This window comes from Rhinopithecus roxellana, chromosome 12 (genome assembly GCF_007565055.1).
Source record: "Rhinopithecus roxellana isolate Shanxi Qingling chromosome 12, ASM756505v1, whole genome shotgun sequence".
Taxonomy (NCBI): domain Eukaryota; kingdom Metazoa; phylum Chordata; class Mammalia; order Primates; family Cercopithecidae; genus Rhinopithecus; species Rhinopithecus roxellana.
This window is the reverse complement of record NC_044560.1, coordinates 88,605,107-88,625,665: the sequence shown is the minus strand read 5'-3', so window position 1 is coordinate 88,625,665 and position 20,559 is coordinate 88,605,107. Positions and strand designations below refer to the sequence as shown.

Here is a 20,559-nt window from a genome sequence, read left to right as displayed (position 1 = left end):
CCGCTCACTGCAACCTGCGCCTTCCGGGTTCAAGCGATTATCTTGCCTCATTCTTCCGAGTAGCTGGGATTACAGGCGCGCGCCACCACACTCGGCTAATTTTTGTATTTTTAGTAGAGACGAGGTTTTGCCATGTTGGCCAGGCTGTTCTCGAACTCTTGACCTCAGGTGATCCGCCAGCCTCGGCCTCCCAAAGTTCTGGGACTACAGGCGAGAGTCACCACGCCCAGCCAGAAGTTTGTTTTTGAAACTTGAAACTCCCGCCACCCAAGCCGGTCGCTGTGGCCACGCCCACTAGGGAGTAGTCACGTGTTTACTCTCTGCCGCAAGGATTTCTGGGAGGTTGGGCACCCCGGAAGCGGAAGTCCAGGAGTCAAACTCGTCATTTCCTTCAGCTAGAGGAACCCAACGGATCTGTTTTCTTTCGCTCAGCCAAAATCACAGAATGAAGGCGGTGAAGAGCGAACGGGAGCGAGGGAGCCGGCGAAGACACCGGGACGGGAACATGGTGCTGCCGGCGGGGGTGGTGGTGAAGCAGGAGCGTCTCAGCCCAGAAGTCGCACCTCCCGCCCACCGCCGTCCAGACCACTCTGGCGGTAGCCCGTCTCCGCCGGCCAGCGAGCCGGGCCGCCCGGGCCACCGCGGGAACCGAGCCCGAGGAGTTAGCCGGTAAGTGGGGCAGCAGCCCAGGATGGACGCTGGGTTGGGCTCATTCAGAAAGGCGGGCAGGGCTAGCATCCGAAACAGGTTTTGAATGCTGGGCGCAGCAGCCCGGACTTAATCCTGAGGGACTGTTGAGAGTGATCCAGTCGTGCTTGTGTTATGCTTGCTCTGTCACTTGCCTTATAGCTCGGTGTTCAACGCCTAATGACAAACCGGCAGGATCCCACTCCTTCATTCTTGTGTCCCCAGCACTTCGAAGAGTGTAGCCCAACAGATAGCACTGATAATCTGTTAAATTGGAATGAGGTTTTCCCCATCCCGCCCACAAATGGAGTGTGGGCCTTGTCTTTCCAGTTACCTGCCAGAAAGATTTTCACATCGAGGTCTAGGCGAGCTACCTAACAGAAACTGGGAAAAAAAAAAAAGTTACTTCTTGCTAGACTCATTTATTTATGCATTCATTCACCATAGTTTTACTGAGTGCCTATTTTAAGTGTGAAAGACTGCCCTAGGTATTGGGGCTGCAAGGATGATTCAGTTAGATGATCTTCACCAGTGCCAAATTGGCCGTGCTCTAACCCTGAGACAGATAAAAAAAAAAAAAATAGTTTCAATAACAAGTATTATTGATAGGTTATAACAGTAATGTGATAGTGAGAGATTGGAGAGAAGAGGGAGGAGGCCTCTCTAAAGAGGTGTCATTTGAGCCCAGACCTGAGTGATAGGAATGATTCAACCTCTTAAAGATCCAGGCAGAGGAAACAACATCTGCAAAGAACTTGAAGTAGAATGAATTATGATTGAAATGGGAAAAAGCCAGTGTCGGTGGAGTATAGTGGTCAAGAAGGTGGGTGGTAGGAATGAGATGGCATAGGGAGGAAGTAGAACCACAGGATGGACTGTTCCTGATGGTAGGGGTGTTGGTAGTGAGGGATAAAGAATCAAGGGTGACTTCCGGATGGTGATGCCAATTAGCAAGATGGCAAGGAGTAGGAGAGGAAAGGTTTTTGAAGGGTTGGAAATTAAGAGTTTTGTTACCTAAGTGAGAAGGTTCAGTAGACAGTTGTCTATGTGAGTATGGAATGCAAGGGAGATGTTACAGCTAGGAAAGTGAACCTCGTGACTCCTTTAATGTGACTGGCAGATACCTTCACAAAAGCAGTGTTTGTGTTAGTAGGTAAGCCTGATACTGGAAGCTAATTTTTATGGGGGAAGGGAAATTGCAATAAAATCCTGTGTACCATGCTCTGTATAGGTCCCCACCCAAAAAGAAAAACAAGTCCTCAGGGAGAAGAAGCAAGTCTCCTCGGAGTAAGAGAAACCGAAGTCCTCACTACTCAACAGTCAAAGTGAAGCAGGTAAGTGGATTGGGGTGTTTTGATGTTGGGTCCAAATTGAGAGCCTTTTCCTATCACAGCTAAAGAGGGCTGTGTGTGTGTTGTGTGTGTGCGCATGTGTGCACGCACACTCGCCTACATCTCTACCTGTACCTCCAGTGGGCTTTTCTGAAAACTGGGTGTATTTCTTTTTTCTGCTTGTTTGCTTAAATTAAACTTTTTATTTTGAGATTATTATTGGTTCACATACGGTTGTCAGAAATAATTCAGGGAGATATACTCTTCCTGGTTTCTCCCAGTGGTAGCATCTATTCATAACAGAACTGTGGTACGATATCATCATCAGAATATTGACATCGATATAGTCAAGATAACATTTCCTTCACCACAAGGAATACCTCGTGTTGTCCTTTTGTAGCCACACACACTTATTTCCCACTTCCCACTTTTATCCTTCCTTAACTTCTGTCAACTTCTAATCTGTTCTTCGTTTCTATAATTCTGTCATTTCAAGAATGTTGTGTAAATGGAATCATACAGTATGTAACCTTTAGGATTGTCTTTTCTTACTCAGCAGAATCTTTTGGAGATTTATTCAGGTTGCATCTCTCAGTAGTTCCATTTCATTGCTGAGTGGTATCCATATGGTATGGATTTAGCCACTTACTCATTAGAGAACATCTGGGTTGTTTCCATTTTTTGGCTATTACACGTAAAGCTGCTATATACACATTTGTGTACAGGTTTTTATGTGAACATAAGAGTTCATTTCTCTGGGATAGATGCTCAGGAGTGCAATTACTGGATTGTACGGTAGTTGCAGGTTTAATTCTTTTAAGAGATTGCCAGACTGTTTTCCAGAGTGGCTATATTAGTTTCCTAGGGCCACCATAATGAAATACCATAGAGTAGGTGGCTTAAACAGCAGAAATTCATTTTCCTGTAGTTCTGGGGCTAAAAGTCAAAAATTTGGGTGTTAGCAAGTTTGGATTCTCCTGAAAAAAATCCTCTTTTCTTGGCTTGCAGATGGCTACCTCTCTGCTGTACCCTTAAATAATCTTTTTTCTGTCCTGGTGTCTTTTCTCAGCCATATTGGATTAGGGCCCTACCCTCATTTTTTAACTTAATCAGCTCTTTAAAGACCTTATCTCCAAAAACGGTTACTAATACATTCTGAGGTACTTGGGTTTGGTACTTTAACATGCTGATTTTGGAGAGTACAGTTTAGTCCGTAACAGTGGCTGTACCATTTTATATTCCCACCAGCAATGTATGAATGATCCAGTTTCCCTGTATCTTTATCAGCATTTCAAGTTATCACTTTATTTTAGCCATTCTGATAGGTGTGTAGTAGTATTTCATTGTGATTTTGATTTGCGTTTTCCTTTTTTTTTTTTTTTTCTTTTGAGACGGAGTCTCACTCTGTCACCAAGGCTGGCTTTGTGTGTGTGTGTGTGTGTGTGTGTGACCTGGACTGGAGTACAATGGCGTGATCTTGGCTCACTGAAATCTCCCCTTCCCGGGTTCAAGTGATTCTCCTGCCTCAGCCTCCCGAGTAGCTGGGATTACAGGTACCCACCACCACATCCAGCTAATTTTTTGTATTTTTAGTACAGATGGGGTTTCACTATGTTGGCCAGGCTGGTCTCAAACTTCTAACCTCGTGATCTGCCCGCCTCAGCCTCCCGAAGTGCTGGGATTACAAGTGTGAGCCACCACACCCGGCCTTGGACGTCTTTTCATGTGCTTATTTGCCATCTGTATGTATCTTCTCAGGTGCAATGTCTCATGTTTTTTGCCTGTTTTCCTTTTTTTCTTTTTTTTTTTGTTTTTTTGAGATGGAGTTTCACTCTTGCTGCCCAGGCTGGAGTGCAGTGGCGTGATCTCAGCTCATTTCAGCCTCAGCCTCCCAGGTTCAAGGGATTCTCCTGCCTCAGCCTCCCAGGTAGCTGGTATTACAGGCTCCTGCCACCATGCCTGGCTAATTTTTGTATTTTTAGTAGAGATGTGGTTTCGTCATGTTGACCAGGCTGGTCTTGAACTCCTGACCTCAGGTAATCCACTCACCTCAGCCTCCCAAAGTGCTGGATTACAGCACTTTGCTGTAATCCCAGTATAAGCCACTGCCCAGCTGTCTTTTGCCTGTTTTCTAATAGTATTATTTGCTTTTTTACTGTTTAGTTTTTAAGAATTCTTTTTATATTGTAGATACTAGTCCTTTTTGGGGTATGTGGTTTACAAGTATTTTTTTCCCAGTCTGTAGCTTGTCTTCACTTTCTTAACAGGGTTTATCTTAGAACAAAAGTTTTTTTTAATTTCAAAGAAGTCCAGCTTATGTGTTTTTCCTTTTATGGATTGTGCTTTTGATGTCATGGCTAAGAACTTTTTGCCTAGCTCTAGATCTCCGAAATTTTCTTCTAAATTTTTTTTCTTAAAAGTCCACGATCTGTTTTCAGTTCCTTTTTAGGGTTTTGTTTTTGTTTTTGTTTTGCCTATGAATGTCCACAAACATCAACACCATTTGTTGAAAAGACTATCTTTCCTCCACTGAATTACTTTTGCTCTTTTGTCAAAAATCAGTTGGGCATATTTGTGTAGGTCTATTTCTGAGATGTCTGTTCTCTTCCATTTGTCAGTGTCTGTCATTCTTCCAATACCACACAATCTTGAAATATAATGTCTTGAAATTGTATGGACTGATTTCCCCCGTTTTATTCTTCTTTGTAAAAATTGCTTTAGCTATTCAACTTCTTTTGTTATCCATAAAAGTTTTAGAACAATCTTATCTCTATTTTTAAAAAGTCTGGGCAGGTTGGCCGGGCGCGGTGGCTCAAGCCTGTAATCCCAGCACTTTGGGAGGCCGAGACGGGCGGATCACGAGGTCAGGAGATCGAGACTATCCTGGCTAACATGGTGAAACCCCGTCTCTACTAAAAAATACAAAAAACTAGCCGGGCGAGGTGGCGGGCGCCTGTAATCCCAGCTACTTGGGAGGCTGAGGCAGGAGAATGGCGTAAACCCGGGAGGCGGAGCTTGCAGTGAGCTGAGATCCGGCCACTGCACTCCAGCCTGGGCGACAGAGTGAGACTCAGTCTCAAAAAAAAAAAAAAAAAAAAAAGGTCTGGGCAGGTCACAGTGGCTCATGCCTGTAATCCCAATACTTTGGGAGGCTGAGGTGGGCAGATGACTTGAGCTCAGGAGCTCCAGACCAGCCTAGGCAACATGGTGAAACCCATCTTTACAAAAAATATAAAAATTAGCTGGGTGTGGTGGCATGCCTCTAGTCCCAGCTACTCAGGAGGCTGAGGTGGGAGGATTACTTGAGCCTAGGAGGTTGAGGCTGCAGTGAACAGTGATCATACCACCGCACTCCAGCCTGGGCGACAGAGTGAGATCCAAAAGAAAAACCTTGCTAGAATTTTGATAGGATTTGTGTTAAACTGGTGTTTGGGGGCAATCATTGACTTTTTACTATGTTAAATCTTCTAATCCATGAACATTGTGTGTCTCCCCTTTTATATAGATCATCTTTGATATCTTTTATCAGTCGTAGTTTTCAGCATATAAATCCTATACATATTTCTTTGTGGAATGATTATAAAGGGTATTTTAAATGGGTGTCCACATGTTCATTGCTACTATATAGAAATATAATTCATTTTTGTGTGTTTATCTTAATCCTATATCCTTGCTGAACTAATTTATTCTAGTTTTTTTTTTTGTTTTAGATTACTTGGGATTTTCTACATAAACAATCATATCTACAAATAGGGACAGTTTTATTTCTTCCTTTACAATCTGTATGCATTTTATTTCCTTTTGTTGTTTGCATTAGTCCGTTTTCATGCTGTTGATAAAGACATACCCAAGACTGGGCAATTTACAAAAGAAAGGTTTAATGGACTTAGAGTTCCACATGGCTGGTGAGGCCTCACAACCATGGCAGGAAGCAAGGAGGAGCAAATCACACAGGGAGGGGGGCAGGCAAAGAGAGATAAAATAAAAGAGTAATGAGAGCAGACACTCTTGCCTTATTCTCAATTTTGAGGAATGATAATGCAGCCATCTTTTTTTTTTTTTTTTTTTTGAGATGGAGTCTTGTTCTGTTGCCCAGGCTTGAGTGGCGCAATCTCTGCTCACTGCAGCGTCTGCTTCCTGGGTTCGAGGATTCACCTGCCTCGGCCTCACAAGTAACTGGGATTAGAGTCTGGGCCAGTCACAGTGGCTCACGCCTGTAATCCCAGCACTTTGGGAGGCCGAGGCAGGTGGATCACCTGAGGTCAGGAGACCAGCCTGGCCAACATGGTGAAACCTCATCTCTACTAAAAATGCAAAAATTAGCCAGGTGTGGTGGTGGGCGCCTGTAGTCCCAGCTACTTGGGAGGCTGAGGCAGGAGAATTGCTTGAACCTGGGAGGCGGAGATGACAATGAGCCAAGATTGCACCACTGCACTCCAGCCTGGGTGACAGAGCAAGACTCTGTTTTAAAAACAAATTTTGAAAGACAAATAAAAAACAGTATAGCAACTATTTATATAGCATTTACATTGTATTAGGTATTATAAATAACCTAGCAATGATTAAAAGCATACAGGAGGATGGCCGGGCGCGGTGGCTCACGCCTGTAATCCCAGCACTTTGGGAGGCCGAGGCGGGCAGATCACAAGGTCAGGAGATCGAGACCATCCTGGCTAACACGGTGAAACCCCATCTCTACTGAAAATACAAAAAATTAGCCGGGTGTGATGGCGGGTGCTTGTGGTCCCAGCTACTCAGAAGGCTGAGGCAGCATAATGGCATGAACCCAGCAGGCGGAGCTTGCAGTGAGCCAAGATGGCGCCACTGCACTCCAGCCTGGGCAACGGAGCAAGACTCCGTCTCAGAAAAAAAAATACATATATACACACACACAGGAGGATATTCACCGATTTTTATATAAGGAACTTCAGCATCCTGAGATATCTTTTTCGGTTTTGTTTTGTTTTTTTGATATCTTTTTTATCCACTGGGGATCCTGGAACCAATCTCCTGAGGATACTGAATGATTATTCTTTTCTCGACTTCTGAACCACCATTTTTGTGGGTTGGTTTGGTTTTTTTTTTTTTTTTTTTTTGGTGAAGTGTCACTCTGTTGCCCAGGCTGGAGTACAGTAGTGTGCTCTCGGCTCACTGCAACCTCTGCCTCCTGGGTTTGAGTGATTCTCGTGCCTCAACCTCCCCAGTAGCTAGGATTACAGGCACGTGCTACCATGCCTGGCTAATTTTTGTGTTTTTAGTAGAGACGGGGTTTCACCATGTTGGTCAGGCTGGTCTCAAGCTCCTGACCTCAAGTGATCCGCCCGCCTGGGCCTCCCAAAGTGCTGGGATTACAGATGTGAACCACCGTGTCCAACTGAATCACCATTTTCGAAACAAATGTATTCATTACATGCTTATTGTAATAATACAGAGGTATGTAAAATTTGAAATGAGAGTATGGTTTACTTCTTTCATCCCCAAAATTGCACCACCTCCTCAACCAAAAAACCTCCACCTCACTGGCCAGAGGTAATCACTATGATATAGACTCTATCCATTATCACATGGCCTTTTCCCATGAATCTCTCTGTCTCTTTTCTTCCAAGGTCACCAGTCACATGGGATTAATGACCTACATTACTCCAGTATGACCTTAATTTATTACATCTGCAGTGACCCTCTTTCTAAATGAGGGGGGAGATAAACATTTGAGAGGCATCTGCATATAGATGTATGTAAAGTATTAGGATTAGATGAAATTAATAAGGAAATGACTAGATAGAAGAACAACCAACAAAGGACTGAATCCAGGGGTGATCCAGTGTGAAGAAATTGCAGTGACATCAGCAAAGGAGACTGGAAAGAAAGAGAAGCAAGAGAATCTGGTAACTTGAAGCCATTAGAAGGAAATGTGTTGAGGATACAGTGATTAACTCTGTTAGATGCTGCTGATAGTTAAGTGAAATGAAGACTGAGAATTGGCCACTGGATTTAGCAACGTGGAGGTCATTGGTGATCTTGACCAGCCATTTTACTGGAATAATAAGGGTGAGACCTGATTGGAGGGGTTCAAGGGAAGACAGAGGAGAGGAATTGGGAACTGAATTTTTAAAAACAACCTCTTCTCTTCTCCTTCCTCCCCCTCCCCCTCCCCCTCCCCCTCTCCCCTCTCCCCTCCCCTCCCCTCCCCTCCTCTGGGGTTCAAGTGATTCTTCTGCTCCAGCCTCCCAAGTAGCTGGGGCTACAGGCACGTGCCACCACATCCAGCTCATTTTTGTATTTTTAGTAGAGACGGGATTTCACCATGTTGGCCAAGCTGGTCTTGAACCCCTGACCTCAAGCGATCCACCCACCTCAGCCTCCCAAAGTGCTAGAATTACAGACATAAGCCACCACACCCGGCCCTTTTGACTTCTTACAATGACTCTTAATCAGGGATAAAGGACATGATAAGATTAGTCCTGGTGAACTCAAGGCAGATAGCGGTGGCAAGCTTGTAAATGTTTTGGAGTAGGAAGGGTGGTTGTCTGAGGCTCTCTTTTGATGCATGTCTTTGCTAGGCTAGGAAGTCTAGAAAAACTGAGTCCCACTCTGAGCAAGCAGGCCCTCACTTGAGCCTTGTGTATGGCAGGGAGCAGGCGAGGAGGTCTTAGTCCCAGTGCTTCCACTTTTAGGGTATTGTGCATAATGCTGCAATGAACATGGGTGCTCAAGTATCTATTTGAGACCCTGCTTTCATTTGGGATATGTAAACAGAAGTGGGATTGCTGGATCATATGGCAATTCTGTTTTTTAATTTTTTGTGGAACCACTGTACCGTTTTCCACACTAACTGTACCATTTTACATTCCCACCAGCAGTGTACAAGGGTTTCAGTTTTTCCACATCTTTGCCAATACTTGTTATTTTCAGTTTTTTTATGGTAGCCATCCTAATGGTTGTGAAGTCACCAAGAAAAATTTTTACTTTTTAATTTTATTTTTATTATTATTTTTAGAGATGGCGGGGGGTGGGGGGTCTCACTATGTTGCCCAGGCTGGTCTTGAACTCCTGGACTCAAGTGATCCACCCGCCTCGGCCTTCCAAAGTGCTGGGATTATAGGTGTGAGGCACTGTGACCTGCCTGCCTAATCCTTTTTATTATTATTATGTATTTTTTTAATTAGGGGCCATGCTAATTTTTGTATCATTCTCATTTTCTGCCTAATCATTTTGAAAGTCTCTTACTGCTCTCTCTTTTAAAATTTTTAACCTTAATTATCTGCAAACATTTTTGTATGTTACCTAGTCCATAGCAAGAAGTTTTTTTATTTTTTTGGTGGGAGATACCAAATTTCTTTATTTGAAGGAATGGTACAAATCAAATAACTTAAGTGGGTGTTTTGGTACAACTTATAGAAAAGGCAAAGGAGGCCCCAATATGCATGCACTGCCTTGGTGACCAGGAAGTCACCCCATGGCTATGGGGAAATTAGCCTAAGGCTTAGCTTTCATTATCACTGTCTCCCGGGGTGTACTTGTCAAAGAGATATTCTGCCAAGCCAGATTTGGGTGCCCCCATCTTGCGCAAGTTGGTCACGTGGTCACCCAATTCTTTGATGGATTTTACCTGCTCATTCAGGTAATGTGTCTCAGTGAAGTCACACAAATGGGGGTCATTTTGTTGGTGGCCAGTTTGTACAGTTCCAGTAGTGACTGATTCCCATGTTTTTCCAAATGTAATGCACACCCCATTGCATTCAGCCCACTCTCCGAGTCATCATGGTCTGGTTTCTTGATATCCCGAAGGAAGATTTGGCCATCTCTTTGGCTCTGCAGCTTCATCAATTTCTCGGCATGTTCCGTCTCCTCATGAGACTGGTGAAGAAAGTACTTGGCAAAATTCTTCAAAGCCACATCATTGTGGTCAAAGTAGTAAGACATGACAGATAGATGTAGGAGGCATAGAACTCCAGGTTGATCTGGCGGTTGATGGTGGTAGTTCTGGCTCACCTGTGAGGGGGATGCGGTCGTGGTGGCAGTGGCTGCGCGGCAGTAACTGCATGGCGCTAGACTGGCGACAGGGGCCTTGGGACCGTCAGAGGGCCCAGTGAGGAGGTGACAGAGGGCTAGCTATGGGCGGCCAGCCGGGGTGGGGGACAAGAGCCCGGTTCCGTCCAAGCACTGTTGAACGAGGAAACCCCGGCGACTCTCCGCAAAGAATGTCTCATTTTTTCTTTCTAAAATAAAAAATAATAATAATAAAATTTTGTACATGAATGAAGTCCTTGGGGAGCTACATCTATAAGACTTGTTTCTTTTTTTTTTTTGAGATGGAGTCTCACTCTGTCATCCAGGCTGGAGTCCATGGCACAGTCTGGGCTCACTGCAACCTCTGCCCTCCGAGTTCAAGCGATTCTCCTGCCTCACCCTCCCAAGTAGCTGGGATTACAGGCATGCGCTACCACACCTGGCTAATTTTTGCATTTTTAGTAGAGATGGAGTTTCACAATGTTGGCCAGGCTGGTCTCGAACTGACCGACCTCAAGTGATCCGCCCCCCTTGCTCTCCCGAAGTGCTGGGATTACAGGCGTGAGCCACCATGCCCACCCTATAAGACTTGTTTCTGCTGCCTCTCATTCTCAGTGGCTTGTTTCCATTTCCTTGTGTGTGTCTAGTATTCTTTAGTATTTGAGCCCATGCTTAGAACTCAAATCTTTTTTTTTTCTTACCCCACTTTGGAGATTTTTTTCTCATTGGAGATTTTGCCTTGCTTATTGACAGCCCAACAATGCATTAAAAATTTAATAAGTATCTAGTTAAATTATAGTGGGAACATTTCTCCAAGTGTTTCATCTGCCAAGTCTATATATATATCTGGTCTTATTGTGAAACTTGCCCCTTCTCTTTTTTCCCCTTCCATTTAACAATATATTAGATATCTTTCTATGTCATTATCTCATTCTTTTTCATGGCTGTGAAGTATTCCTTTGTATGAATAGATAATAATTTAACCATTCTACCATTGCAGGACATTAAGTTGTTTCCAGTTTTTTTATTATGAAATTACAGTAAACACATTCATATGTATGTGTTTGTACGTTTTTGCTAGTATTTCTGTAGGATTGATTTCTATAAGTGACATTAGTGGTTGATGAGATTTTGATTAAATACTGTCAAATTGACCTAAATAGGCTATGCTAGTTTATACCTGTACCAGCAGTGACTGAAAATACCCATTTTCTTGTACCTTCTTCTTTGACTCTAGATATTATTGATCTTTTTAATTTTACTAATTCAAGGAGAGAAAATTCATATTTCTTTTAGAATTTGATGCTTTGGTTATTAGGTTAAGCATATCTTCATGCATTTATTGGACGTGTATTTCTTTTCTTTTCTTTTTTTTTTTTTTTTTGAGACAGGGTCTCTGTAGCCCAGGCTGGACTGTAGTGCTATGATCATAGCTCACTTCAGCCTCGACCTCCTGGGCTCAAGTGATCCTCCCACCTCAAATTCTAGAATAGCTGTAATTTTAGATTACAGGTGCATGCTGTCATGCCTGGCTAATTTTTGTATTTTTTGTAGAAATGGGGTTTTGCCGTGTTGCCCAGGCTGGTCTCAAACTCCTGAGCTTAAGCAATTCTCCTGCCGTGGCTTCCCAAAGTGCTGGGATTATAGGCGTCACCCACTGTGCTCAGCCCTTGGACATTTATTTTTTCTGAAAATTGTTCATTTTTCTTTCCTTTTTTATTTTTGAGACAGAGTCTTGCTCTGTCATCCAGGCTGGAGTACAGTGGTGGAATCTCAGCTCACTGCAACCTCTGCCTCCCAGGCTTAAGCAATCCTCCCACCGTAGCCTTCTGAGGAACTGGAACTACAGGCATGCACCACTGTGCCCAGCTGATTTTTGTATTTTTAGTAGAAACGGGGTTTCACCATGTTGCCCAGGCTGGTCTCAAATACCTGGGCTCAAGCGATCCATTGCCTTGGCCTCCCAAAGTGCTGGGATTACAAGTGTGAGCCACTGGCACCTGGCCATTTGTCAGTTTCTCTATTGAATTGTTTCTTATTGATATATTAATATGCAGTAGTCTCCCCTTATCTGTGGTTTCACTTTCTACATCTGAAAATATTAAATGGAAAACTCCAGAAAAAAACAACTCATAAAGTTTAAATTGGTCACTATCCTGAGTCATTTGGTGTAAACTTGTGCTGTCCCACCAGGAACATGAATCCTTCCTTTGTCTGGTGTATCTGTGCTGTATGCGCTACCTGCCTGTCCGTCACTTAGTTGTCATCCTGGGTATCAGATAACTGTTGCAGTTTGCAGTGCTTGGATTCAAGTAACCTTTATTTTATTTAGTAGTGGCCCCAAAGTGCAATAGTAGTGATTTTGGCAGTTAGGAACGCTAAAGAGAAGCTGTAAAGTGCTTCCTAAACGAAAAGATGAAAGTTCTCAACTTAAACTTTTCAAATCCTATATTGAAGTTGCCAAGATCGATAGTAAGAATGAATCTTCTATTGTGAAATTGTGGGGAAGGAAAAAGAAATTCATGCTAGTTTTGCTGTTGTATCTCATACTGTAAAAGTTACAGCCACAGTTCATAAGTGCTTAGTTAAGATGGAAAAGGCACTAAATTTATGGATGGAAGATGTGAACAGAAATGTGTTACATTTGATGGCAGTCAGGTTCAGTACTATCGGTGGTTTCAGCCATCCACCATACTTAGAATGTATCCCCCTAGGACTACTGTATGGTTTGTGTTGCAGACATTTTCTACCAGGCTGATTTTCTTTTTTTTTCTTCTTTTCTTTCTTTTATTTGAGAAGGAGTTTCACTCTTGTTGCCCAGGCTGGAGTGCAATGGCGCGATCTCGGCTTACTGCAACCTCTGCCTCCCAGGTTCAAGCGATTCTCCTGCCTCAGCCTCCTGAGTAGCTGGGATTACAGGCATGTGCCACCACACCCGGCTAATTTTGTATTTTTAGAAGAGACGGAGTTTCACCATGTTGGTCAGGCTGGTCTGGAACTCCTGACCTCAGGTGATCCGCCCGTCTCGGCCTCCCGAAGTGCTGGGATTATAGGCATGAGCCACCGTGCCCGGCCTAGGCTGATTTTCAATGCTGTCTTTTTCAAGAAATCGTGGTATGTTCCTCCATTTCTTCAGACCTTTAAAAAGCCTCTATTTTAATGAATTTTTACAGATTTCTTCTCATATGTCTTTCATGTTTCTTAAGTTCATTCCTAGGTATTGAATTTTTTTTTAATTGTGGAAGTAGGATTTAAAAACTGTTACATTTTCATTTTTGGCATGAGAGAAAGCTAGTTTCTTTCTTTACATATCTTGTACCTGACTACTTAACTCTTAGTTCTATTTTCTGTATATTCTTCCCTGTAAGTTTGCCCATAGTTACTTTTGTTCTGAAAAGGAGGGAATTATTTTTCTTTCTCCTTTCTAGACTAAATAGTCTCTTGTTTTTAGGGCTCTGGACCTGGGCTTGTGCTATTAGGGCTATAGTTGAATTAGCAGCATGGGATACCATCTTTGTGGCCTTGCAAGGGAACATAACCACCAGACGTAATCTTATTTCTGTGGGAAATGTTGTTCTAAATGCCAGAGTCCAAATTACAAAAGACTTTTTGAATGTACCTCATTAAAAAAGAACAAGATTTGGGCTGCCTTTAGATTGTGCACTGTGTTAAAATTACAGAATCTGTTTGAATTTCAGGAGCGTGAGGATCATCCCCGGAGAGGACGGGAGGATCGGCAGCACAGGGAACCATCAGAACAGGAACACAGGAGAGCTAGGAAAAGTGACCGGAACAGACACCGGGGCCATTCCCACCAAAGGAGAACATCTAACGAGAGACCTGGGAGTGGGCAGGGTCAGGGACGGGATCGAGACACTCAGAACCTGCAGGCTCAGGAAGAAGAGCGGGAGTTTTATAATGCCAGGCGACGGGAGCATCGCCAGAGGAATGACATTGGTGGTGGTGGTAGCGAGTCTCAGGAGTTGGTTCCTCGGCCTGGTGGCAACAACAAAGAAAAAGAGGTGCCTGCTAAAGAAAAACCAAGCTTTGAACTTTCTGGGGCACTTCTTGAGGACACCAACACTTTCCGGGGTGTAGTCATTAAATATAGCGAGCCCCCAGAAGCACGTATCCCGAAAAAACGGTGGCGTCTCTACCCATTTAAAAATGATGAGGTGCTTCCAGTCATGTACATACATCGACAGAGTGCGTATCTACTGGGTCGACACCGCCGCATTGCAGACATTCCTATCGATCACCCGTCTTGTTCAAAGCAGCATGCGGTCTTTCAATATCGGTAAGTAACATGGAGGAAGAAACTAATGTGAGCAGAAACAATTGCTCAGTTAGGATTACTAAGATTTTTGTTCATATTTATGCAGAAGAATCCCAAACCCCTCATATCTAAAGAGTATTGTTAATCTAACTTCCCTTTAAATAATTGCTTACATATTTATAAGAACACTATACTTTTAATCTATTTTTTATTTTTTTGTGACAAGGTCTCACTCTGTCACCCAGTCTAGAGTGCAGTGGAGCAAACACAGCTCACTCCAGCAACCTCCTGGGCTCAAATGATTGTCTCCCACCTTGGCCTCCCGAGTAACTGGGACCACAGGCGTGTGCCTCTGTGCTCAACTAATTTTGAAATTGGTTCTTGATAGCTTGCATGGGACATCTGTGATGATTCTGACAACAATCCTGTGAGAAGGATAGGACCGGTTTTTGGTTTTTTGTTTTTGTGAGACGGAGTCTCCTTCTGTGCCCAGGCTGGAGTGCAGTGGTGTGATCTCAGCTCACTGCAACCTCTGCCTCCCGCGTTCAAGCAATTCGCCTGCCTCAGCCTCCCGAACAGCTGGGAATACAGACGCACACTGCCACACCTAGCGAATTTTTGTATTTTTAGTAGAGACAGGGTTTCATTGTATTGGTCAGTCTGGTCTTGAATTACTGACCTCGTGATCTACCCGCCTCGGCCTTCCAAATTGCTGAGATTACAGGTGTGAGCCACTGCGCCTGGCCTGTTTTTTGTTGTTGTTTTGTTTTGTTTTAACATGGTCTCCTGACTTTGAATGGACAAGTATTTATATCCCCATTTGACAGATGAGAAAACTGAAGCCCAGCAAAACCAAGTGACTTGCCTAACAAATGGTCACTATAGTACAGTGGTCCCCAACCTTTTTGGCACCAAGGACCGGTTTCATGGAAGACAGTTTTTCCATGGAACCAGGGGGATGGTTTCAGGATTCAAGTGCATTACATTTATTGTGCACTTTATTTTCTAATATTATTTCATTGTAATATATAATGTAATAATTATACAACTCACCATAATCTAGAATCAGTGGAAGCCCTGAGCTTGTTTTCCTGCAACTCGATGGTCTCATCTGGGGGTGATGGGGGACAGTGACAGATCAGGCATTAGATTCTCCTAAGGAGCACGCAGCCTAGATCCCACCTGTGCACAGTTCACAATAGGGTTCACGCTCCTATGAGACTAATGGCACCGCTGATCTGACAGGAGGCAGAGCTCAGGCAATAATAATACGAGTGATGGGGAACAGCTGAAAATACAGATGAAGTTAGGCTTGCTTGCCTGTCTGCCCACTGCTCACCTCTTGCTGTGCGGCCTGGTTCCTAACAGGCCACGGACTGGTACCAGTCCGTGGTCCAGGAGCTGGGGACTCCTGCCATGGTAGAACTCTGGCTCAAATATAGCTCCCTTGACTCTGAAGTCCAAGTCCACTCTTTTTTCCCATTTGGACAGGAACTGAAATATATTGAAATACAGGTTAAAGAAACATTGATTATAAACAACAGAAAAAAATGTATTTTCTTAACCACAGCAAGAGACATTGGATTCTGCATTTCCACCTTTTGATCTTCCATGGATTCTCCCCACCCTCCAGCAACCTATTCTCAACTTTTCTACTAAATATATTTAAACTTCCAATTTCCCTTCCCAGGGCCATGCTTTCCCCTTGATTTCTTTGATTCCCTAGAATTTTAACTTGAACTGTGCTCAAGTCAGGTTATTTACATCATCTAGGCTGTCTTAGCAAAGAGCTTTAGAGAGGCTGGATGATCTGAGGCAGAAATTTGCTCATAGGTTTCTCTTTCTTCTCTGCTAGGCTTGTGGAATATACCCGTGCTGATGGCACGGTTGGCCGAAGAGTGAAGCCCTACATCATTGACCTTGGCTCAGGCAATGGAACCTTCTTAAACAACAAACGTATTGAGCCACAGAGATACTATGAACTAAAAGAAAAGGATGTACTCAAATTTGGATTCAGTAGCAGAGAATATGTCTTGCTCCATGAGTCGTCGGACACTTCGGAAATAGACAGGAAAGACGATGAGGATGAGGAGGAGGAGGAAGAAGTGTCTGACAGCTAACAAACTAAGAACCCAAACTATTGAGACACGTTTTCCTTGTTGGAAGGCTTTGATTGACTCAGAGAGCACTATGGTGGTGGGTCTGACACTATCATGCTCTCTGTAATGCCTCTTACTGCCTTAAGTCTTTCCCCTGTTGCTGACCAGATTGTGTTACCATTTGAATACACTGACTAATGTTTGTTAAACTTTTTCTGTGGCACCTTGGCCACATGCCTGCAGGCGTTTGTTTTCAGAACAGTCTCACCAATTACAACACACCGTGTTTTAGTAGAAGCGTTGTGGTTTTAGTTGGTGCTTTCAGAACTGCTGCCTAGGAAACTATAAACCCTTGGTTAAGGGTAAATCATGGCTTGTTCTCTTTGTACAGTTAACTTTATTTATATAGGTATTAAGCTTTGTAGACCAGGTGTTTTTCTTTTGGGGCGAACCCCTGAGCAGAGAATCTTACTAGGCTTTGGGTATCACCAAAACAACCTCCAGTATATACCAAAGCTTTGACCTGGTTGAGCTCTTGAGCTTAGAAGTTGATTTTGCACTTAGTCTTTTGGGGGTGGGAATGTACTGCAGTCAGTAAACGTTATTGACTGTTTAATTTAAACAGATGCTTTGTGGCACCTGCTCAAGCCCGTGACTGTACAGAAGGATCCTGGTTGCTACTCGTGGGTGCTGATTCAGCGTCACAAGTGACTGAAATTGGCCATGGATCTGTTCTTTCTGAAATAATTCCTGATTTCTCCATGGAGCATGTACAAAACAGTTTTGATCATATTAACTGTACTTCAGTTTTGCATTTTTATTCAAATGTTATCTCCTTTTTTTTTCTTTGAGAAATAAACTGTCACTGATGTGGCAGGTTCTTACTTTATTCTAATAACGTGTATATGTCTAAAGCAGGTTGTGTTGTTTACATTATTTCTACACATTTCATCCTTTAAAAATTGTTCAGAGAGGCTGTATTTCCCTTCCCAAGGTTGGAAAGCAGGGGAATTTCCCAGTTTCCTAGTTTTCCACCAGAGGAATATGTGTAAGTAGCGAAGTATTCACTGCTTACATGTAGTGTCTATGTATGTATATATGTAAATTGTGTGTTAAAGAGCTGATACTGATTTTCATATGACAATGTTAGGCAAAGGCCTCCCTGCATTTGTAGAGCAGGTGTTCATTTATATGTATTTTTGGGATAAAAAAATAAAATTTGTAAATATAGCCCCATTTCAAAGAGTAATGCTTTCCTAGCTTAGAGGACCTTGTGTTCATAGGTCTGTTTGCTGCTAATGGAGCCTTCTGTCAGTACTTTTGAGATAAAAACAGGTAGCTGTTTTAGAGTGTTGTGGGGAAGGTTATATTGTTGGCCTCCAAGTCAGTAGAATAGCAGACGGTGACACGGAGGTGGGTTGTGGGGAAAGGTGGTAAAGCAGCTCAATCAGTGTTACTACTAATTGTTCATCTTGGGTTGAGACTTAGGATGCTATAAATTTGATTGTTTTCATACCCATGTGTGCTCAGGGCTAAAGGTTGGCTAGTGGGAGGGGCAGCTGACTAATGTTCATTCAGAAGAAGTTAAAAGATCCTTTGAAAAGTGAACACTTGGCCGGGCGCGGTGGCTCAAGCCTGTAATCCCAGCACTTTGGGAGGCCGAGACGGGCGGATCACGAGGTCAGGAGATCGAGACCATCCTGGCTAACACAGTGAAACCCCGTCTCTACTAAAAAATACAAAAAACTAGCCGGGCGAGGTGGCGGGCGCCTGTAGTCCCAGCTACTCGGGAGGCTGAGGCAGGAGAATGGCGTAAACTTGGGAGGCGAAGCTTGCAGTGAGCTGAGATCCGTCCACTGCACTCCAGCCTGGGCGACAGAGTGAGACTCAGTCTCAAAAAAAAAAAAAAGAAAGGAAAGTGAACACTTAATAAGGTCATTAGATGAAATGTAAGTTGGGCCAGGTACAGCACGGTGGCTAATGCCTATAATCCCAACACTTTGGAAGGCTGAGGTGGGCGGAGTTCAAGACCAGCCTGGCCAACATGGTGAAACCCCATCTCTACTAAAAACACATAAATTAGCTGGGCATGGTGGCACATGCCTGTAATCCCAGCTACTCAGGAGGCTGAGGCAGGAGAATCGCTTGAACCCAGGAGGCGGAGGTTGCATTGAGCTAAGATCATGCCACTGCACTCCAGCCTGGGTGACAACCAGACTCTGGCTCAGGAAAAAAAAAAAAAAAAAGGTAAGTTGAAGGATGTGTTCTACATTGGCCACTGTAACTGCTATTTTCTTCATTTTGGTATATGCCATAGATCATATATATGTGCTTATCTGAAAAGTAGGTTTGTTTGGATGAACTTTTCTCTTGATCCAGACTGACTATTTTCTCTTGAGGGTTTAAGCACTAATCTGGTATCTTACTGTAGGGCCTCCTTGTTCAGTTTGTGCTGCAGTAGCACTGCTTTGTGGTAGCCTTGAGTTTTGCTATAAACTTCATCCTGTGGTGGGCACTGTGATAGATGACCACTTTGCCTACCTTTTTCAGTTAAGAAGTCTTAATTGTTTAGTCAGTTTTTGTCTTAGTGGAGGAATGACGTCCTGGATTGAGAAATTCTTTATGCCACATATCTGAGGAGGGGTTTTTTTGGTTTTGTTTTGTTTTGTTTTGTTCAGATGACGTCTCACTCTGCCGCCCAGACTGGAGTGCAGTGGCATGATCTCGGCTCACTGCAACCTCCACCTCCCAGTTTCAAACGATTCTCCTGCCTCAGCCTCCCAAGTAGCTGAGACTATAGGCACCTGTCACCAAGCCCGGCTAATTTATATATATATATATAATTTTTATTATTATTATTTTTTAAGTAGAGATGGGGTTTCACCATGTTGGCCAGGCTGCTCTCGAGCTCCTGACCTTGTGATCCGCTCTTCTCGGCCTTCCAAAGTGCTGGAATTACAGGTGTGAGCCACCAGGCCTGGCCTGAGAAGGTGTTTTTTTTTTTTTTTTTTTTGGTCTCGTCCTTACCCCTTTCTTTGAAGAAAGGGTGTCAAAAGACATTACCTGCCTCTAAAGCCAGATACCAGCAGATACCACTTCTTTTTTTTTTTTTTTTTTTTTTTTTTTTTTTTTTTTTTTTTGAGACGGAGTCTCACTCTGTCGCCCGGGCTGGAGTGCAGTGGCCGGATCTCAGCTCACTGCAAGCTCCGCCTCCCGGGTTTACGCCATTCTCCTGCCTCAGCCTCCCGAGTAGCTGGGACTACAGGCGCCCGCCACGTCGCCCGGCTAGTTTTTTGTATTTTTTAGTAGAGACGGGGTTTCACAGTGTTAGCCAGGATGGTCTCGATCTCCTGACCTCGTGATCCGCCCGTCTCGGCCTCCCAAAGTGCTGGGATTACAGGCTTGAGCCACCGCGCCCGGCACCACTTCTTAAAGTGGATATAATCCTAAAGCTTTCTTCTTCAATTAAAATTCATTCTGTTTAGAAGTTCACATTCATCTTAGCTATTTGGAACTTCTTCATTCTCTATCTTTTCCTCACAGTGGCTGGGCTTGTCTGCAAATCATTGTGTCAAAATCAAACTCTTTTCAAAACAGCCCTTTGCTTCTGAGCCCCTCCCCTATGTCCTCTGTGGGGGTCCACAGTTCTTCAGAGGTATGGGACAGAATCTTCAGATTTTACCCCGTGAGTCTCTTCCTAATCATATCTTGGTTCCCTCATTCTAACATTGACAAAGGATGACTCATTAAGTGCAACTGGTGATGTAACTTTCAAATACTTTTATTGTGTATGTCAGGTTGATTATCATTTGATACAGTGCATAGATGGTTGTATATATATATATATTTTTTTTTTTTTTTTTTTTAACATCCTTCCCATTGTGGAAGTTGTGGATCTGAGGAACAAAATGATGTAATGTTAATCAGAATCTAAATGTGACACAACGTGCCAGCAATACCTGCTTGTGAAATAATGTTCTGAGCCCACAGTGTTCCTGGGTGTGTGAGTTTATATCAAGTGAAAAGACTGCTTAATTGACATTAAAGTTTTGAAATGTAAAGCTTCATTTGGTCTCTTGGGTAAAATTTCCAGTGTATTTATCAAATAGGACACAATTCTAAAAACAGTTGATTTGTTCATATTTACTCTAAAGTG

The 20,559-nt window shown here is 43.4% G+C and overlaps 1 protein-coding gene across 1 annotated transcript; it reads left to right on the top strand.

Moving 5' to 3' along the window:
* The first annotated feature begins 336 nt into the window (after positions 1-336).
* Positions 337-17,639, top strand: SNIP1 (Smad nuclear interacting protein 1). Its single transcript, XM_010352670.2, has 4 exons — positions 337-669; positions 1,919-2,021; positions 13,727-14,325; positions 16,160-17,639. The coding sequence occupies exons 1-4, from the start codon at positions 446-448 to the stop codon at positions 16,422-16,424; spliced, it is 1,191 nt and encodes a 396-aa protein (XP_010350972.1). The 5' UTR covers positions 337-445; the 3' UTR covers positions 16,425-17,639.
* The last annotated feature ends 2,920 nt before the right edge of the window (positions 17,640-20,559 follow it).